The sequence below is a fragment of the Periplaneta americana genome, chromosome 17, assembly GCF_040183065.1.
Source record: "Periplaneta americana isolate PAMFEO1 chromosome 17, P.americana_PAMFEO1_priV1, whole genome shotgun sequence".
Classification (NCBI taxonomy): domain Eukaryota; kingdom Metazoa; phylum Arthropoda; class Insecta; order Blattodea; family Blattidae; genus Periplaneta; species Periplaneta americana.
Window position 1 is genome coordinate 134,878,335 of NC_091133.1, and position 17,189 is coordinate 134,895,523.

The following is a 17,189-nucleotide window of genomic DNA, read 5'->3' on the forward strand; positions in this document are numbered from 1 at the left end:
TGTGACACCAACATTACAACATGGACGCAGGCTATTGATCGAAAATGTTTAATTACCATAGCTGACTACTTGAAAAAGACGCACGTGAATCTGGCTGCGGTTTCTACATAATTACTCAAGACCCTCTCTGTATATCGGCTGTCATCGTAAAAACCTGAAAATTGTAAACGAAACTAGACGGCTATTAGAACACGCAGTATAACTGGCATATAAAACGCAGCGGCGAAGAAGATGTTCTCCCTTTTATGTACACCTTTTTGAAGAGAATTTTATTATTAATTATATTACAATTAATTTACAATATTTAAAATATAAAGTAATATAATAATAATAATAATAATAATAATAATAATAATAGATTTATCCTTCGAAGAGGTGGAAAAATTCAAATATCTTGGAGCAACACTAACAAATATAAATGACACTCGGGAGGAAATTAAACGCAGAATAAATATGGGAAATGCTTGTTATTATTCGGTTGAGAAGCTTTTGTCATCTAGTCCGGTCTCAAAAAATCTGAAAGTTAGAATTTATAAAACAGTTAGCCTATATTACCGGTTGTTCTTTATGGTTGTGAAACTTGGACTCTCACTTTGAGAGAGGAACATAGGTTAAGGGTGTTTGAGAATAAGGTTCTTAGTAAAATATTTGGGGCTAAGAGGGATGAAGTTACAGGAGAATGGAGAAAGTTACACAACGCAGAACTGCACGCATTGTATTCTTCACCTGACATAAATAGAAACATTAAATCCAGACGTTTGAGATGGGCAGGGCATGTAGCATGTATGGGCGAATCAATAAATGTATATAGAGTGTTAGTTGGGAGGCCGGAGGGAAAAAGACCTTTGGGGAGGTCGAGACGTAGATGGGAAGATAATATTAAAATGGATTTGAGGGAGGTGGGATATGATGATAGAGACTGGATTAATCTTGCACAGGATAGGGACCAATGGCGGGCTTATGTGAGGGCGGCAATGAACCTCCGGGTTCCTTAAAAGCCAGTAAGTAATAATAATAATAATAATAATAATAATAATAATAATAATAATAATAATAATAATAATAATAATATTGTTTATTGCCAGAAAAATACAATGCAAAGAAATTTTAAATTAACAAAATACTAGCACTCCCCTGAAAGAGAGTGATCTCGTGCTGAAGAGAGGATTCCTAGTCCTACTTTGATCAAATACCTAATCTAACAAGAAAATAACACCTTTTAAAGGACACTAGGCCTGAGTTTTTAAATTTTTACAATTTTAATGCGATGTATTTTCATTTTTAACCGTCTATTAGAAGTATAAAGAATAAGGTATGGGTAGATTTTCAGCTCAATCGGAGTGCTAGTTTGGAAGTTAATTTTATTTTGTTGATGAAAATTAGAGACATGGGCCTAATCAAAACGTTCCATGTTCATTACATTTAAACACCACAATGTCATATTTTTTACGGGAAAATTCATGGGAAATATTTTAATGTTACGAAATTCATTATATAGGTTAGTTTAGGCACTATACTTTTTTTTAATCGGATATTTATTTATTCAATTTTTATTTACGTAATAATGGCGGCCGGGTAGCTCAGTTAGTAGAGCAGCTGGCTACAGACTGAAAGGCTCGGGATTCGATCCCAGGTGGTGACAGGATTTTTCTCGTTGCCAAACTTTCAGAACGGCCCCGAGGTTCACTCAGCCTCCTATAAAATTGAGTACCGGGTCTTTCCCGGGGGTAAAAGGCGGTCAGAGCGTGGTGCCGACCACACCACCTCATTCTAGTGCCGAGGTCATGGAAAGCATGGGGCTCTACCTCCATGCCCCCCAAGTGCCTTCATGGCATGTTACGGGGATACCTTTACCTTTACCTTTTTACCTTTTTTATTTACATAATAATTGTTTCCCTCCTAATTTTCAAGATACACATTCATTCATTCATTTATTATCTTCCATAGATCTTACATGAGTAATGAAGCTTTAAGATGTGGAAGAAGTCAGATATTTTACAATATTACAATTACAATTTTTACAAATTTTTACAGTTTTACAATTTAGTAATTTTCTACAATTTTTACAATTTTGTGCAAATTTTTACAATATTTTGGCGAGATGTAGTGAGATGAGGTGAGGTCCGAGGATTCGCCAAAAGATTACCCGGCATTTGCCTTTTGGTTGGGGAAAACCTCGGAAAAACCCAACCAGGTAATCAAATCAAAGGGGTTGATGCCGAGGACTCGCCATAGACCATCCGGCTTCAGTCCCACGGCTGGGGAAAACCTCGGAAGAAACCATTCAATGAGACCAAAGGGGAATCCAACCCAAGCCCGAACGCAGCTCCGGATCAGCAGCCCAGCGAGTCTGCCGACTGAGCTACATCGATGGCTCTACTAAAAGTATACAATACATAGCCAATCAGATTATTAAATTTACAAACGCAAACGATCATTCGTCAGTTGAGCTATATGTATAATACAAAACAAGTTAATTAAATTTAAGGCATAAACAATTCAATCAGTTGTGATATACAGAAATTGATAATACATATCATGCAAACTACTTCAAATTACAAACACAAACAATTTTTAATAGAGCTATACAGATTACTATTCAATTTAAAGCATATAAAATTCATCGGCCAAAACTATACAAATATAAATACAAAGTAAGGAGATTAATTCAATTTACAAGCATACTTTCATTAAGCTATACAAATTTGTACAATTAATTTCAAGTAGATTAATTCAATTTATAATCATAAACAATTCATCAGTTGAGCTATACAGACTACCATTCATAAAATTTGTTAACGTTAGTTCTCAGATATTTATATTAGCGGACACGTACGAACATTTCAATTGAATTTGATGAAAATCGCATGCGCATGTACCATTTTGAACATCTAAAGATGTAGTTTCGAGAAAAAGGCAAATTTGTGAAACGAGATGCAATAGTGACAAATGAAGCAGGCCTGTATCAAAATCTATCCTGGATCTCAAAGAAGACGTAGAGGCAAAAAACTCTTAGTATGAATTTCCTTGGTGTCCAAAAATATTTTCGTACAAAAACCGAAAGTTAATTTTTTTGACAATTTTTTGTAATAACTCAGTTCTACTGTCCCTTAATCTTCGTCAAGATCCACAAATTCGTCTACAGAGCTAAATGAAGAGTCACTCGAAACTCCTTCTAAATCAGAATCTGAGTCCTCATACAACAAATCGTCCTATCTAGTATCAAATTGCATTAGAAATCCCACACTTCTAAAACGATTAACCACTGTCTCGTTTTGACACCATCCCATAAAACTTTGACCCATTGACGAACTCTGACCACTGAGCTACAGGAGCTCGGCAGTCTCGTATGTTCCGGATACCTGACCCTGCTGATAGTTGCCTGACAGATGACAAGTAAACCAACAGACTAAGAGTGACTTGTAATTCATATCTAATCTAAGAAGTTAATAAATTGTTTCTTTTCAAAACCTGCTATTTCACTTCGAGTTATTTTTACAGGAAGGATAAAGATTGCTGACTTTGAAATATACGAGCCAATTTTAAAAGTGCGTGTTTATTCTTATCTTACAGATATTTTATACAATTCTATGTAGCCTACTAAATGTATTAGAATACTTCGTAGTTTACCAAGAATTTCGAAGTTAAAACACAAGATAATATGTTTTGACCTGAAAACAAAATAAAAGGTAAAAACAAAACGGAAATCATACTTTACATGCCATTTTTCAGTGACAAATAGCAGAATTTGGCAAAAAAATAACTTCAGAATTTTATTTATATATTTATTTTTTTACTTATTTATTTATTTACTTAGTTATTTACTTATTTATTTATTTATTATTTACTTATTTATTTATTTACTTATTTACTTATTTATTTACTTATTTACTTAATTTATTTACTTATTTATTTATTTACTTATTTATTTACTTATTTACTTATTTATTTATTTACTTATTTACTTATTCATTTATTTACTTATTTACTTATTCATTTATTTATTTATTTATTTACTTATTCATTTATTTACTTATTTATTTACTTATTTATTTATTTACTTATTTACTTATTTATTACTTTTTTATTTGTTTACTTAATTTTTTATTTCTTTATTTATTTACTTATTTATTTTTTACTTATTTACTTATTTATTTATTTACTTATTTATTTATTTATTATTTAGCCTATTTATTTATTTATTTATTTATTTATTTATTTATTTATTTTTATTTATTCTGGTGGAATTAAGGCCATTAGACCTTATCTTAACTGAAAATAAATAAAAATAATTTTATTCAGAATATAAGAAACATGTTTATTATGTTATTGGGTCAAAAGCGAAATAGCAGGTTTTGGAAGCAAGGCATTCAAATCTCGTCTTTTGTAAGTTTCATAGCGCTGAGCGGGTTGCAGCGTGGAGGTCTCGCAGGGAGATCGCAAACAACCTGACGTGTGTAGCTGAATGGTTTTCTGCCGGAATTCTATTTCATGAACTCGGGGCTCCCACCCTCTGCCTAGACATTTGCATACCGTTGATTTATATACTGAATACGATACATAAACAAAAATTTCTCCGGAATGAGTTCGTGCCTTCCCTTACCGATACCAACGACAAAGAACCTTAAAAAAGTTGAAAGTAGAAAAGGAGTCTGGAAGGAGGTGGAGTTGCTTTCCCCGCCAATATTTACATTAAATGCGGGGAGTGGTGTGTGTATCATAATAAAAATAGCCAGCCATACGCGTAATGTATACACACAGCACGGTGTGAGAGGCTATATTAAATGCGAGAGCACGTAGTTCCCTGGCTGCTTGCATAAATCAGAAGGCCTTCTGATAATTACTGTCATATTCTGACACTTCCAAGTTGCGTGACTCAAGTATAGGAGGTAGTGCAGGGGGAGGAGAAGATCTTTTTATGACCCGGTAAGATGGCAGGGGGTAAGTTCCGGGAAGGGATGATAGCAAATATAGGGACTGATGTGAGCAAGGGTGCGCTTACGACGGTAGGGGTTAGAAGATTGTGAGCTTTATTAAAAATATATTTTATATATTTTTTTGTAGCACGGGCGCTTAGAAGAGACGCTCGACTTTAAATCATTCGTATGTTATATATAGAAACGTAGAATCGATTTTTTGTGTGTGTGTTTATGTTTATAGTCACGCCATTCTAGCGTGATGCATCATCCGTTTAACATGCAGGGAGTTCAACAGTAAAACATATTATTTATCGACGTCAGAGGAAATGGAAAAAAGTATCTCTTGAAAACGAGAGCAGCGGACAGCTGGGCTATAAGCGTGAAGTCCCGTAGCCCGCCGCGGTCATTATGTTTGCTAATGGACCATTTAAGGAAACAAATGTTTCTCCAAATGGCTTAAATCACAACATTGTCCAGCAATATGCAGCGGCGCGTCGACCATTATGCTGGAGAAGGAAATCCTCTAATTTGAAGAGCTAATCCAGCTTCATATCCCAGCAAGTGGAAGAACCCTATAGTACGCGATGTGTTTGTCTCTAACTGCAGTTCCGTTTTATTACCAAGTACCTCCCCCCCCCCAAGGCTTTTTTGTGACGTCTGCATATGCCACTCATCAATCAGAAAGAAGGGGGAGGGACTCCATGTCGTGTTTTTCTTGAAACGCAACTTGTTCAGATTTCTAGTTGTTGTTGTTGTTTAGTCAACTGTCCGAAGACAGGTCTGAACGTCACAAGTGATACTAACAAGGCACCACTTATGAGGCAACTAGGCCAGGAGATAATAGGGTAGGGTGGCCAATTCCTTTTCCCCTTCATTGCACATCGCCGATTACCTACATATTACACTAATCAGACTTAAGATGTATACAAACAATTGTTCTTCCTCTGACACATATCGTCAAGTGAGATATACTGCCTGATAATAGATATACATATCAGCCAGAACCTCAATCAGAGGCAAAGATCATTCTAATATAACGTTAAACATTTAATTAAAATAGTGCCTGTTAAACGGTAATATTTTAATTTAAAAGTTCACAGCAAAGACTATGTTTATTCTTTTGTAATACACAACACATCCCTACTCTTGAAGTCATTCTTTAATGTGTGTTTTTTGTCCTTGATGCTGGAATCATTTTTCATCGTACAGCGCCACGCGCCACTACTCTTCGGCAAGTCATTTAACTCATTGCACAAACTCCGAACTCACTTAACTTCAAAGAGTAGTGGCTGAGATTCCGGCCTCTACTTATCGTTATCCTATTTTTGAATAATAAATGAATGATGATAATGACGTGCAGTCCACACAATTCTATCTCCTTTCTTTTCTTTTATAATATGAATAAATTATTTGATTGAATTTTGGCATAGCTTGAATTTAATTGCGATTCAAAATATATATCATAAGTGTGAATAATTAAAATTGTTTCTTAATTAGAAATCTGCCTCTGATTGAGTTCTGGCTGATATGTACATCTATTATCAGGCAGTACATCTCACTTGACGATCGTGCCAGAGGAAGAACAATTGTCTGTATACATCTGAAGTCTGATTAGTGTAATATGTAGCTAGTCAGCGATGTATGCAATGGAGGGGGAAAGAAACTGACCACCCTATTCCATCATATTATGGCCTAGTTGTCTCACAAGTGGTGCCTTGTTGGTATCACTTGTGAGATTCAGATCTGTCTTCGTACAGTTGACTAATCAACAACAAAAGCACCCTCGTAGCTAACTCGGCTAAGGCGCTTACCTGTCGATCCGGAGTTGCACTCGGATGCGAGTTCGATTCCCACTTGGACTAATTACCTGGTTGGGTTTTTCCCTAGATTTTCCCCAATCATAAGGCAAATGTCAGGTAATCTATGGCGAATCTTCGGCCTCATCTCGCTGTCACCAATTCCATCGACTCTAAATAACCTCATAGTTGATACAGTGTCGTTGAATAACCAAGTAAAAAAACAATTGTTGCATCACTGAAAGAGAAGGGCAAACAAGCATAACTGGAAGTGCATGACTTGTCCTCGGACGGGGCAACAGGAGGTGGATATTATTGCGTTCAGACATAAGAAAGAGTGTGTCATTAACCCGCTTATAAGGTTTGAGAATCATTTCTCATCCTGGAAAAGCAGACTATAGGCTAACCCTTCAATACCATATAATATTGACAAGTTATTGCTACTGATAGGCAGGATACAGTGGAACAATTCCTCGACTTTTCATAGACGTTTGGAAAACATTCTTTTTAAGAAAGGAATATATAGAATGTCCCAAAAATCTACATACATAGGAAATGTAAGTTCAAAATAAAAATGTCACATAGTGTGGTCGATGTGGTCAACCCCCCCCCCCCCCAGAGCTCACACACCTTGATGTACACATCCAGACAGTGGGAAATCAATAAGAAATAAAAACACGAACATAAAAAAATTCATTAATATAGTTCAAATACTGTAATTGCATCTCTTCACATTTTATATTATGCACTTTATTCTATTTTTATTTTTTTTTTTACTTGTGAAGACTTGCAAACACACACACACAGATATATATATATATATATATATATATATATATATATATATATATATATATATATATATATATATTGTAATTCACACGTGTACTTTTAACTATTGACAATAAAGACAGTCACACAAGAATGACATTTTGTATTTTAATTATGTTGGTTTTTAGTATGATTTTATTAATCTGTATGTTATTTAGTATGTATTGTAATTGTAGAGACTAATGATATTGCTAGAATGAAGGTCGTATCTGATGATGTTGGCATAATCCAACGAAAACGTTCATACGATTTTTAAAACATGTAATATAAAGGTTTTGTATCATTATATTGCAGTAAAGTCAGTGACTGAAAAATAAATATTCCTAATATATTATTTGTGTTAGCCTATTATGCTACTTTTACTGTGCTCATTTGATAAAAGGAATTGTAAATCTACAACACACAATGCAGTTCCTTCTGCTCGGCTCGCTTTGGCCCACCATTACAGCTCGTCACTTGTCTGTGCAGGCTGGACTTCCACCGCGACGTGCGGATCCTGGCGGCGCTGGAGGACGTGAACATCGCGCGGGTGCTGGGCATGTGCAGCCACGAGGAGCCGCTGTGCGTCGTCATGGAGTACCTGGACCACGGCGACCTCAACCAGTTCCTCAAGACCCACGTGCCTGCCGAAGGCGCTCGCACGCTGCCCGTCGGCGTCAAGACTCTGAGGTCAGCATCACGCCCGCCCTACCTTCTTCCAACATGTCTGGTATTGTCGACTGGTGGCCTTTTTGAGCGTGGGCGAAAATTTCCGGGCAATATATCTCGAGACTCCGATGTGATAGCACGCTGATTTTGGTGCCAAACGAAAGATCTCGCCTAGATCTGTCGATTTAAGACAGACGTAATCACATAAAATCCACAGCCGTGTCCGTTTTATTTATAGTGAAGTACCGGAAAGTTTTAATGATTTTGGCGGAAATAATATAATAATCTGAATAATTTTCATATAACATCTTTATATCTGGTTGTTACATTACTAAGATCATTCTCAAATTTTCGTTAGTGAGTGACTAACAATTCTCACGAAATAAAGCCTCAGGGCTGTATTCATAGACATTTTTAGCGCGGGCTTCCGGTGGAAGATCAGCGTTTTTCGTATTCATAAACCAGTGTTAGCGATAGGACATGATTTGAATTCTGTACTAGTAACCAGTGGGATAGCCGGGGCTAGCTTAGTACGCTCGTAGCGCGGGCTGCGAAATGTCTATGAATAGTACCCTTATAGCCCGAAAATAGGTTTGTTCCACATCACAAGTTGTAAGTTCAGCATACTCGAATGAAGTCAATTTTTTCGCACACAGATTTTCGAGCAGTGACGTACAGTCTTCAACAAGCAAGACACTGGCAATAGCAGACATGGTGTTGAATCCATTATTTCCATTTAAACAGATTTATGCTGCATGAGATGATTGCCCATCAGTGGAAATGACTATGGTTCGCAAGACTTGCGAGAGGAGGATGTAAGCAAAGAATCACAACAGATACGTTTCGATGAAATTACTTATTATAGTCGTGACGCTGTTATTTCCGGCGTGACTCCTCCTCTTTGCTTACGTCTTAGGAAGTGAAGGCTCTATAAAGTCTAGGTAGGTAGTATCGTTCGCCATTTTTGTTCTTTCGTTGCCGAGCTACCATACGAGGAATCTATTTGCCACGCCGTTAAACATTATCATGTCGTAGCTCCTATGATAATAAATCAAACGCACTGTAATTCAGCAAATAATTGAGCGGCAAATAACGTCTTCGTGTACTTTCTGCGAACGCCAACGAAAGAGCCAAAATGGCGGGCGATTATATTAAGTATTTATCCAGCCTTAGGAAACGCATAACATCTTCATCAGCGAATCACAAGACGCACACGTTTAAATGAAGCCGACCTGCATCGTGATTGGCTGCCGGAAATTAGAGCGACGGGACTATAGATGAAAACATAGAGTATTCAATGAATTAATTACGCGAATTGTTTGGTTACGCTATAACGTCTTTATTTTTAAATTTATTAGCATGAAACTTATTTAGCATTAAGTTTACAGTAATGTTAAGTGTTACGTATGTACAGTAATTTGATCGAAACGTATCTGATGAGACGTTTTTGTTTACATTCTCCTCTCACAAGTCTTGCGAAGTGGAGTTACATTCACCACCGAGCAGCGACCTTAAGGAGCACGACTACTCTCTGCAGAGTTGCAACACTTACATTTCCATTAAATTAATATTTATGTTAATGTTTAGGACCTACACTACATTTTGTATCCTCAAAACTACTGGACATATCAAAAAACTTATTTGACAAAACTTGTTCACATTGATTTCATCTATTACGGTGACGTCAAAGCAAGCGCATTTTTCTGACCTTGACGTCGTGCGCGGGCAGCAAGCGCTAAGTATGGAAAGAGGAAGGGTTGTGTATATGAATAAGCAACCTGTTGGATTAAGAAAACAGTGGTGCACAAACTTCAAACGCAACGTGAAATTTTATGTCGTTATTTTTATATGGATTCTTTGTGTTTAATATTATCTATATTGTCTGTAAAACAAAAGTACTAAAACTGATTTCTTATTATTGCACTTGTGTTTTAAATCTTAATAACATAATAGAGAGTTAAGAAGGAACATTCACTTAAATTCCATAGTAGTGTAATATTGTACTGTATTAAGTGGATGAAACACATCATTCATAAAGAAAGTGATATTCCAAAGAAAGAGATTGAGTATGACATGATAAGTTGGAATTGATATTGATGGTATCTTTAGCCTTACAAAAGTAATCAATAAACTAATCAAAACAATATCACAGTACAAAGCAAAGTTACCTAGGTACTGCATCTGTTTTAAGTGTAACTAATATTACATAACAAAACTCTTATCGCATTATGCTTTTAAGGTGATATTGGTGAACAACTTCCTATCATCAGAATATTAAATTATTTTCTCGAAATCTGCTGAAGCTATAGAGCTGACATTTTTACAACACGTGGGCACATATCTTTTGCTTATGATATAACAGTAGTTATTTTGTTAATTCATTTCCTTACAAACAATTTCCATGCGAATATGTTCAAAATTTTCAATACATCATCTTCAGTAATACGTATATACGGTATATTAGATTTACGAAAACATTCTGTAAGGCTACTATATAAATAGGCCTATACCTGAAAATTTCACTTTTCTATACGAAAAGTTGAGAAAATATTTCTTTTGAATAAAAAAATCAAACTTGTGAAAAATGAGCATTAAAATTAAAACTTACATTCTTATAATGCACTTATACTTCTCAGGCAAATCTAAAAATTAACATGGATACAGTTTTAATAAGTTCTCTTCCCTTTATCTATTGAATCAGTGCTGGCCATCCCTGTATATAGCTCGACCAAGCGGCATATACCACTTCTTTCGTCTGTCTCTTTCCTTTCCGCTGTAAAGCGCTCAGGCTCTCCTGGGCTCTAAAGCGCGCGCTTGCTCCTGTGGGCATCACTTGACATGCCTGATCTATTACTTCTGTGAATTAATGTACTAGGTTCCCTTCTATACTTTGTAGTGTGACATCTCAAGACTGCACCTACGGAGCTATCTAGCGGTTAATACCCCGGCATTGTTATTGGAAGAGTCCATTACACGAAAAGTAAGACGAAGTCAAAAATATAATTTAAAAAAAAATAATGATGTTTTCCCACATAACCACCGGGACTGTGGAATATGTCCGCGGACAGACTACCAGCCGAGCGAGGTGACATGCAGTTTTGAAGGTTCCAGTTGCGCCGTGGCCGACTGTACCGCACTCTTGAGATGCAGTGCCCTCATCAGCTATTAGCGTGGATTAGCGAAACCGAGCCGCCTGAGAGAGGCGGACTAGCAATGAATGCGTGCCGCGCGCTCGAATTGCTCAGTAATTGAAGTGTCAATGGAATTACAACAAGGTCGCAGATATTTCGTTACAGCGGCTCCGAGGTACATTCCGAATAAAATACAGACTAATTTCGTACATCACCATTCGTATAATACTGCAATTCAATTCCTTTTCGCTGCATGTAATATATTACAGGTCTAAAGTAGCACATGAGGGTCGATCGAGTTACCACTAAGTGGAGTCGGTAAGTCCGTCAGATAATGTAGATCAGGTCTCGCCAGGTTACATGTTTCTGCGTTAAACATTATGGACAGTTCATTTCAAATTATGAACGAGAAATCATAACGTAATTACTAGAAAAGCACAACATGAAGAAAATTTTGTCGAAATATGAAATTTATTTGAGCAAAATGTGAAAATATGGAAGAAATATTTCAGTGCTAAAATATCTTCGTTCCTGAAGCAGGTTTACATCATCATTCACAAAATATGCCTTTACAGATTAATAGGTTTGTTATATTTTGTAATTTGTTACCAACAATCAACGAACGATGGAGTGCAATGCCTGATGTCTGGTATCAGATATTTATTAAATCGTGGTTCACCACTCAAAGACTTCAAATAAAATAAAAATCGTCACCAAATATTTCAAAAGCAATTTAGCTCTCATAAACCACTTGTTTCATTTGCAAAACTTGAAGGCTGTATAAAGTATAAATGTGTTAAATTTAACCCTAATTTGTCGTCTGTAATTGCACTAACATTTATGAACTATAAGTAGTACACGTTTACAGTTTAAGAACTTTCATTTCTGTCATGCGTAGAGGCTACACATTTTTTTTTTTTTTAGAATTACTGTATTTATTGAGTTCGTTCAGCCGTTTCGCTCATAAAGATGAGGGATGCGATCTTATTACCGAATGCTTAATTAAACTGTACGATTAAATGGCGGACAGAGTTTCATTTCCATGCGATCAATAGCGCTACATCAAAGACATAGGCTATATTCCAAATTTTTAATGTCCATTTCGAAGTACAGATTAGATTATGAGAAGATAATATGGCGCTATACAGGGTGATGCAGTAAAATAGTGCAAAAATTATACAGTAAATAGGGAGCATTTTGAGATAGGGATCTTGGGGCTTTTGAAGCCTGATTAAGTACATATCTGAATCTATCTATCTATCTATCTATCTATCTATCTATCTATCTATCTATCTATCTATCTATCTATCTATCTATCTATCTATCTATCTATCTATCTATCTATCTATCTATCTATCTATCTATCTATCTATCTATCTATCTGTCTGTCTGTCTGTCTGTCTGTCTGTCTGTCTGTCTGTCTGTCTGTCTGTCTGTCTGTCTGTCTGTCTGTCTGTCTGTCTATCTCATAGTAAATGGTACAATTGTTTAAAAGAACATTTTCTGAATGAAGCGGGTCTACCACTTTTAATTCTTAAATGTTGTGTATGCGCTTCATTTGAGTTAAGTTTGTATAAATGTTTGTGATAAAATAAATGGAATACTGGCGTACACTGTCGAATATGCGCCTTCCTCAATTTTACTCGGAGGGCTAGTGTTTCTGGACATAATTGAAAATGTTGGACAGTGTAGCCAACGAATGGAATTGTCTTTAACTGGTGAGATCTGTGATGAAGCGTTCCGGAATCTGTGCTGTGGTGTAAGGAGTTCATATCAGCACTTCCTACAAGACAAACGTAATTACAAAACCAACCGACTTGAAATCAAAGCGGTTTCCGGTAATAATTTTATAAGAATTCTTTTCTAACATCTCAGATTGCGGATCAAGGCCCTGAAGTGGCTCTCAGAATCTTGAAACTGTCTGTATCGCTTCGTAATACATTATATAATTATAATATTTAAATTAGCTTGTGGAGTCAGCTTTCTTTGCGCTGTGCTGCACGTAGTACAGATCTAGAGGACACGTAACCGGAACCTTTAGCTACTTGTCGGGAGACTCGTTTAGGATTCCTGACGATGAATTTCATATGAATGACAGAACGAATGAAACAGCCCAGTTATTTAAATAAAAAGAGGGTGGTGATGATGTTCTTGTTCTTTCCGTCGGGTTTCAAATGAAAACAGTCATAAACTCCCAAATACAATTGAAGAGTCCACTGCAAGAATGATGGATGTCATTTGGAATACATTTTTCAGGAGAAGCAATTGAAAGTTTGAAATGCTTAGTGCTCAAAGCTTAACTGTGATTTTCCTATCGTTACTGGACAATGACTATCAGTGTTAATGCCATATAACACTCTATGTACATTCTATATGAATGGGTTATTTATGAAAGGGCCTAAGTCTTGAATACTAATTTGTTAGTAACTTAAGAAAAACTGCTTACAGGCCGAAATTTTGAAATTAGGGCTGAAATAAAAATTGTATCATAAATTCTACAAAGCATTAGTGTGTGAAACTTAGTCCTCTTCATATCTAAATCGATGTATCTACACCCAAAGAGCAGTTATTACATTACAAACTCATTTTCAAAAAATAATGACTTAGGCCCTTTCATAAATAACCCATTCATATGTCTTAAGCTATGCATTGACAGTCTTGGTTCATTTTCGACAAGAATTCGCGAGCTCGGACCTGACTAAGACGACGGGTTTTAAAGGGCACAAAATCCTCAGCAGAGCTTCTCTGTGAATGCCGATATGTAAAAGAATTCCATTCTTAAAGAGCGCTCCAGACAAATTTTATCGGCAATTTCTCGTTCATATAATTTCGACGGTAAATAATCACTCCAGTTAAAAGTGTTAGGCCTATATAAAATACTACTACTGCTGCTGCTACTCCTGCTGTTGAACCATTCGTTGTAAGGTATTGTGCGGTATTAATTACCTGCAAAGCGAGATAAAAATTGGATATTTTAAGGTAATGTAAAACAAGAAATATCTGAATGGAAAGAGTGGCTGCATCAGTTTGTGTTGTAAATTAAATCGCTTCCGTCTGATCACTTCACTATCGACGACGTGGAAGCGTCAACACGTGCCATTAACATCGAACATAAACATTCATTTTATAGCTGCAAGTGATGTGAGCGTTTGTGTCTATTGCGGCTTTATTGCCTTCCAGTGTATCGGGTTTTATTCTTTCAGTCGGCGAGGCTCCTAACCGATTTGTATTTGTGGAGCGAGTTGATTGGATGTATTTTCAAAATTGTGTCGGGTTAGGTTACACTCTGATTAGAGGAAGTTTTCGTCATCCTGAATATCTATACTCATCGACAAGAGCAATGTGAAAGAAACAACACTACAGTATAATAGTTATTTATTGTATTCTTCACCTAACGCAATTATTAGGAACGTTTAAATCCAGACGTGGGAATGTAACATGTATGGATAAATCCAGAAATGCATATAGAGTGTTCGTTGGAAGACGTGAGGGGAGGCCGAGACGTGGATGGGAGGATAATATTAAAATGGATTTGAGGAAGATGGGATATGATGGTAGAGACTGGATTAATCTTGCTCAGGATAGGGACCGATGGCGGGCTTATGTGAGGGCGGCAATGACGTCATTTGTACGTAAAGGCTAATTCACACGAGGATAGTTTACAGGAGTCAAGTGCTTGGAGCAAGTAGACTTTCCTTCAACTTTCCCTGTGTGATATGGTCGAGACAGTCAAGTTGTGACTTGGCAGTCAAGCAGAATTTGAGTTGACGACCCGTCAACTTTTGTGTCCACTTTCCCGTCACGTGACCAACTTGACTCCACCACTTCCCGCGTGTGAATGCTAACTTGTAGCAACTTGGCAAGTAGAACGTTTGTAGTTTTAGGCCTATTGTCGAACACCCTTAATCTCTGTTCCTCTCTCAAAGTGAGAGTCCAAGTTTCACAACCATAAAAAACAACCGGTAATGTAACTGTTTTATAAATTCTAACTTTCAGATTTTTCGACAGCAGACTGGATGATAAAAGCTTCTCGACCGAATAATAACAGGCATTTCCCATATTTATTCTGTGTTTAATTTCCTCCCGAGTATCATTTATATTTGTTACTGTTGCTCCCAGATATTTGAACTTCTCCACCTCTTCAAAAGATAAATTTCCAATTTTTATATTTCCATTTCGTACAATATTCTCGTCACGAGACATAATCATATACTTTGTGTTTTCGGGATTTACTTCCAAAGCTATCTCTTTACTTGCTTCCAGTAAAATTCCCGTGTTAACCACTGCGTTAGGGTTACAAAAAGTTGCAGCTTTTCCAATTCGTATTTATCTTGTTTCCATGACGCTCTGTTTTTATTGACCACTGTCTCTGGGACTTTCATGTTAAATTATTCAAATGCGTATACTTTTTTAGTTCGTATTAGTCTTGGGGTTTTATTAATATAAAGTGTTAGTAAAATGAACATCACGTGGGATGAGCAGCACATTGTTTGTTGCAGCTTCAACTGCCTGCTGTACATGGCCGCGCAGATCGCCTCCGGCATGCGGTACCTGGAGACACTCAACTTCGTGCACCGGGACCTCGCCACCAGGTAAGAGCGCCCCTCGCTCTTCGCGAGTAGAAATAATTGAAAGATGAAGAAAGGCTAATCAATAATGCATGAGTGTAACATCACTGGGGCGTTGTCTCCCGCAGCACGCGAGGACGGCAATAGTAGAAATGCTCCTACCTAGTTAAGAGTTATTTATTACCATACGATGCATTCCAACGTTATATTAATTTCCGATTACTGGAGGAAGGCCTCCTCGACAGATGTACGGCGCTCGGTGTGAATTGCAGATGAATCAATTCATTTGACTGAGCCATATGATTCATCATCTGCGATTCGAAACCAGTTCCACGACTCGGATTTGGATCTGATGGAAATGTAGTTAATTAATTCGTCGAGTTCTCAAGATCCATTTAAATGGGCCACAGCCAACAACAGCAGTGGTCCGTTGTTTGTGGTGCAGGTTCTCAGCTGTTCAAATTCGCAACAGTGGCAGAATAAATCGCTGATTAATTAACCATTTAATTCCTCAATTAGTTTTATATCTTTTACAATTCTTTAATTTTATTTTATGCTCGACCATGCCGAAATGTAGTAATTATACACCTCGTAGCAGCCCTTTAATGTACATCTATTCATTAAAGTTCAGGTGTTCCACCAATCAGAAAACACCATTGTAGCAATATGAAAGCGCAAGTATCGATTATTCTCGGATATGCAATCGAAAGACAACTAGCGAAACGTCACGGAGGCTGGAAATCCAATACTGTCGCAGAAGGTTATGTTCTGTTACTATAATAATTAGCGTTAATTGTAAATAATATTGAAATAAATTCAGTTTGTCATCTCGTTTTTCAATGTCTAAATCAATTTCAAGGTTATATCAAGATTAATATTTATTTTACTCTCTAGATTATATCAAAGTCAATGACATTGGTTTCTCGGAAAAAATCAATACTTTCGCGTCTGCGCACATCTCACAATTTACGAGATATTGCACAAGGTCACTTCCGCTCCCCAGTCAGATAAGAATAACATGAATACTTGCGCTCGTTTCATAAACATACTCGCGTCTTAATTACTACCATTATAGGCTCGTTGCATAATGTACTATTCTGGTCGTTTCTCTTCGTTTATTAATTAATTAATTTATAATAGGCCTATCACTTTCTTCCAGTCTTTTTATTATCCTCCAATCATTCAGTTCCTCATTTGTTGCTTCTTCTTTCGTCCGTGTTTATTGTTCTCGTGTTCTTTCTTTTCTTATTCTTGTCACTTTCAACCTAACATGGTTGTTCTTCCGTTTCATCGATT

At 36.6% G+C, this 17,189-nt stretch overlaps 1 protein-coding gene across 2 annotated transcripts in view; it reads left to right on the plus strand.

Annotated features, from left to right (window-relative positions):
* LOC138692843 (discoidin domain-containing receptor 2-like) overlaps positions 1-17,189 on the plus strand; it is a 1,078,796-nt gene that overhangs the window by 1,050,705 nt on the left and 10,902 nt on the right. For both annotated transcript variants that reach the window (XM_069816116.1, XM_069816115.1), the window contains exons 15-16: positions 8,015-8,215; positions 15,825-15,917. In XM_069816116.1, the coding sequence (XP_069672217.1) occupies positions 8,015-8,215; positions 15,825-15,917 (294 nt within the window). The remainder of the gene's footprint in view (positions 1-8,014; positions 8,216-15,824; positions 15,918-17,189) is intronic.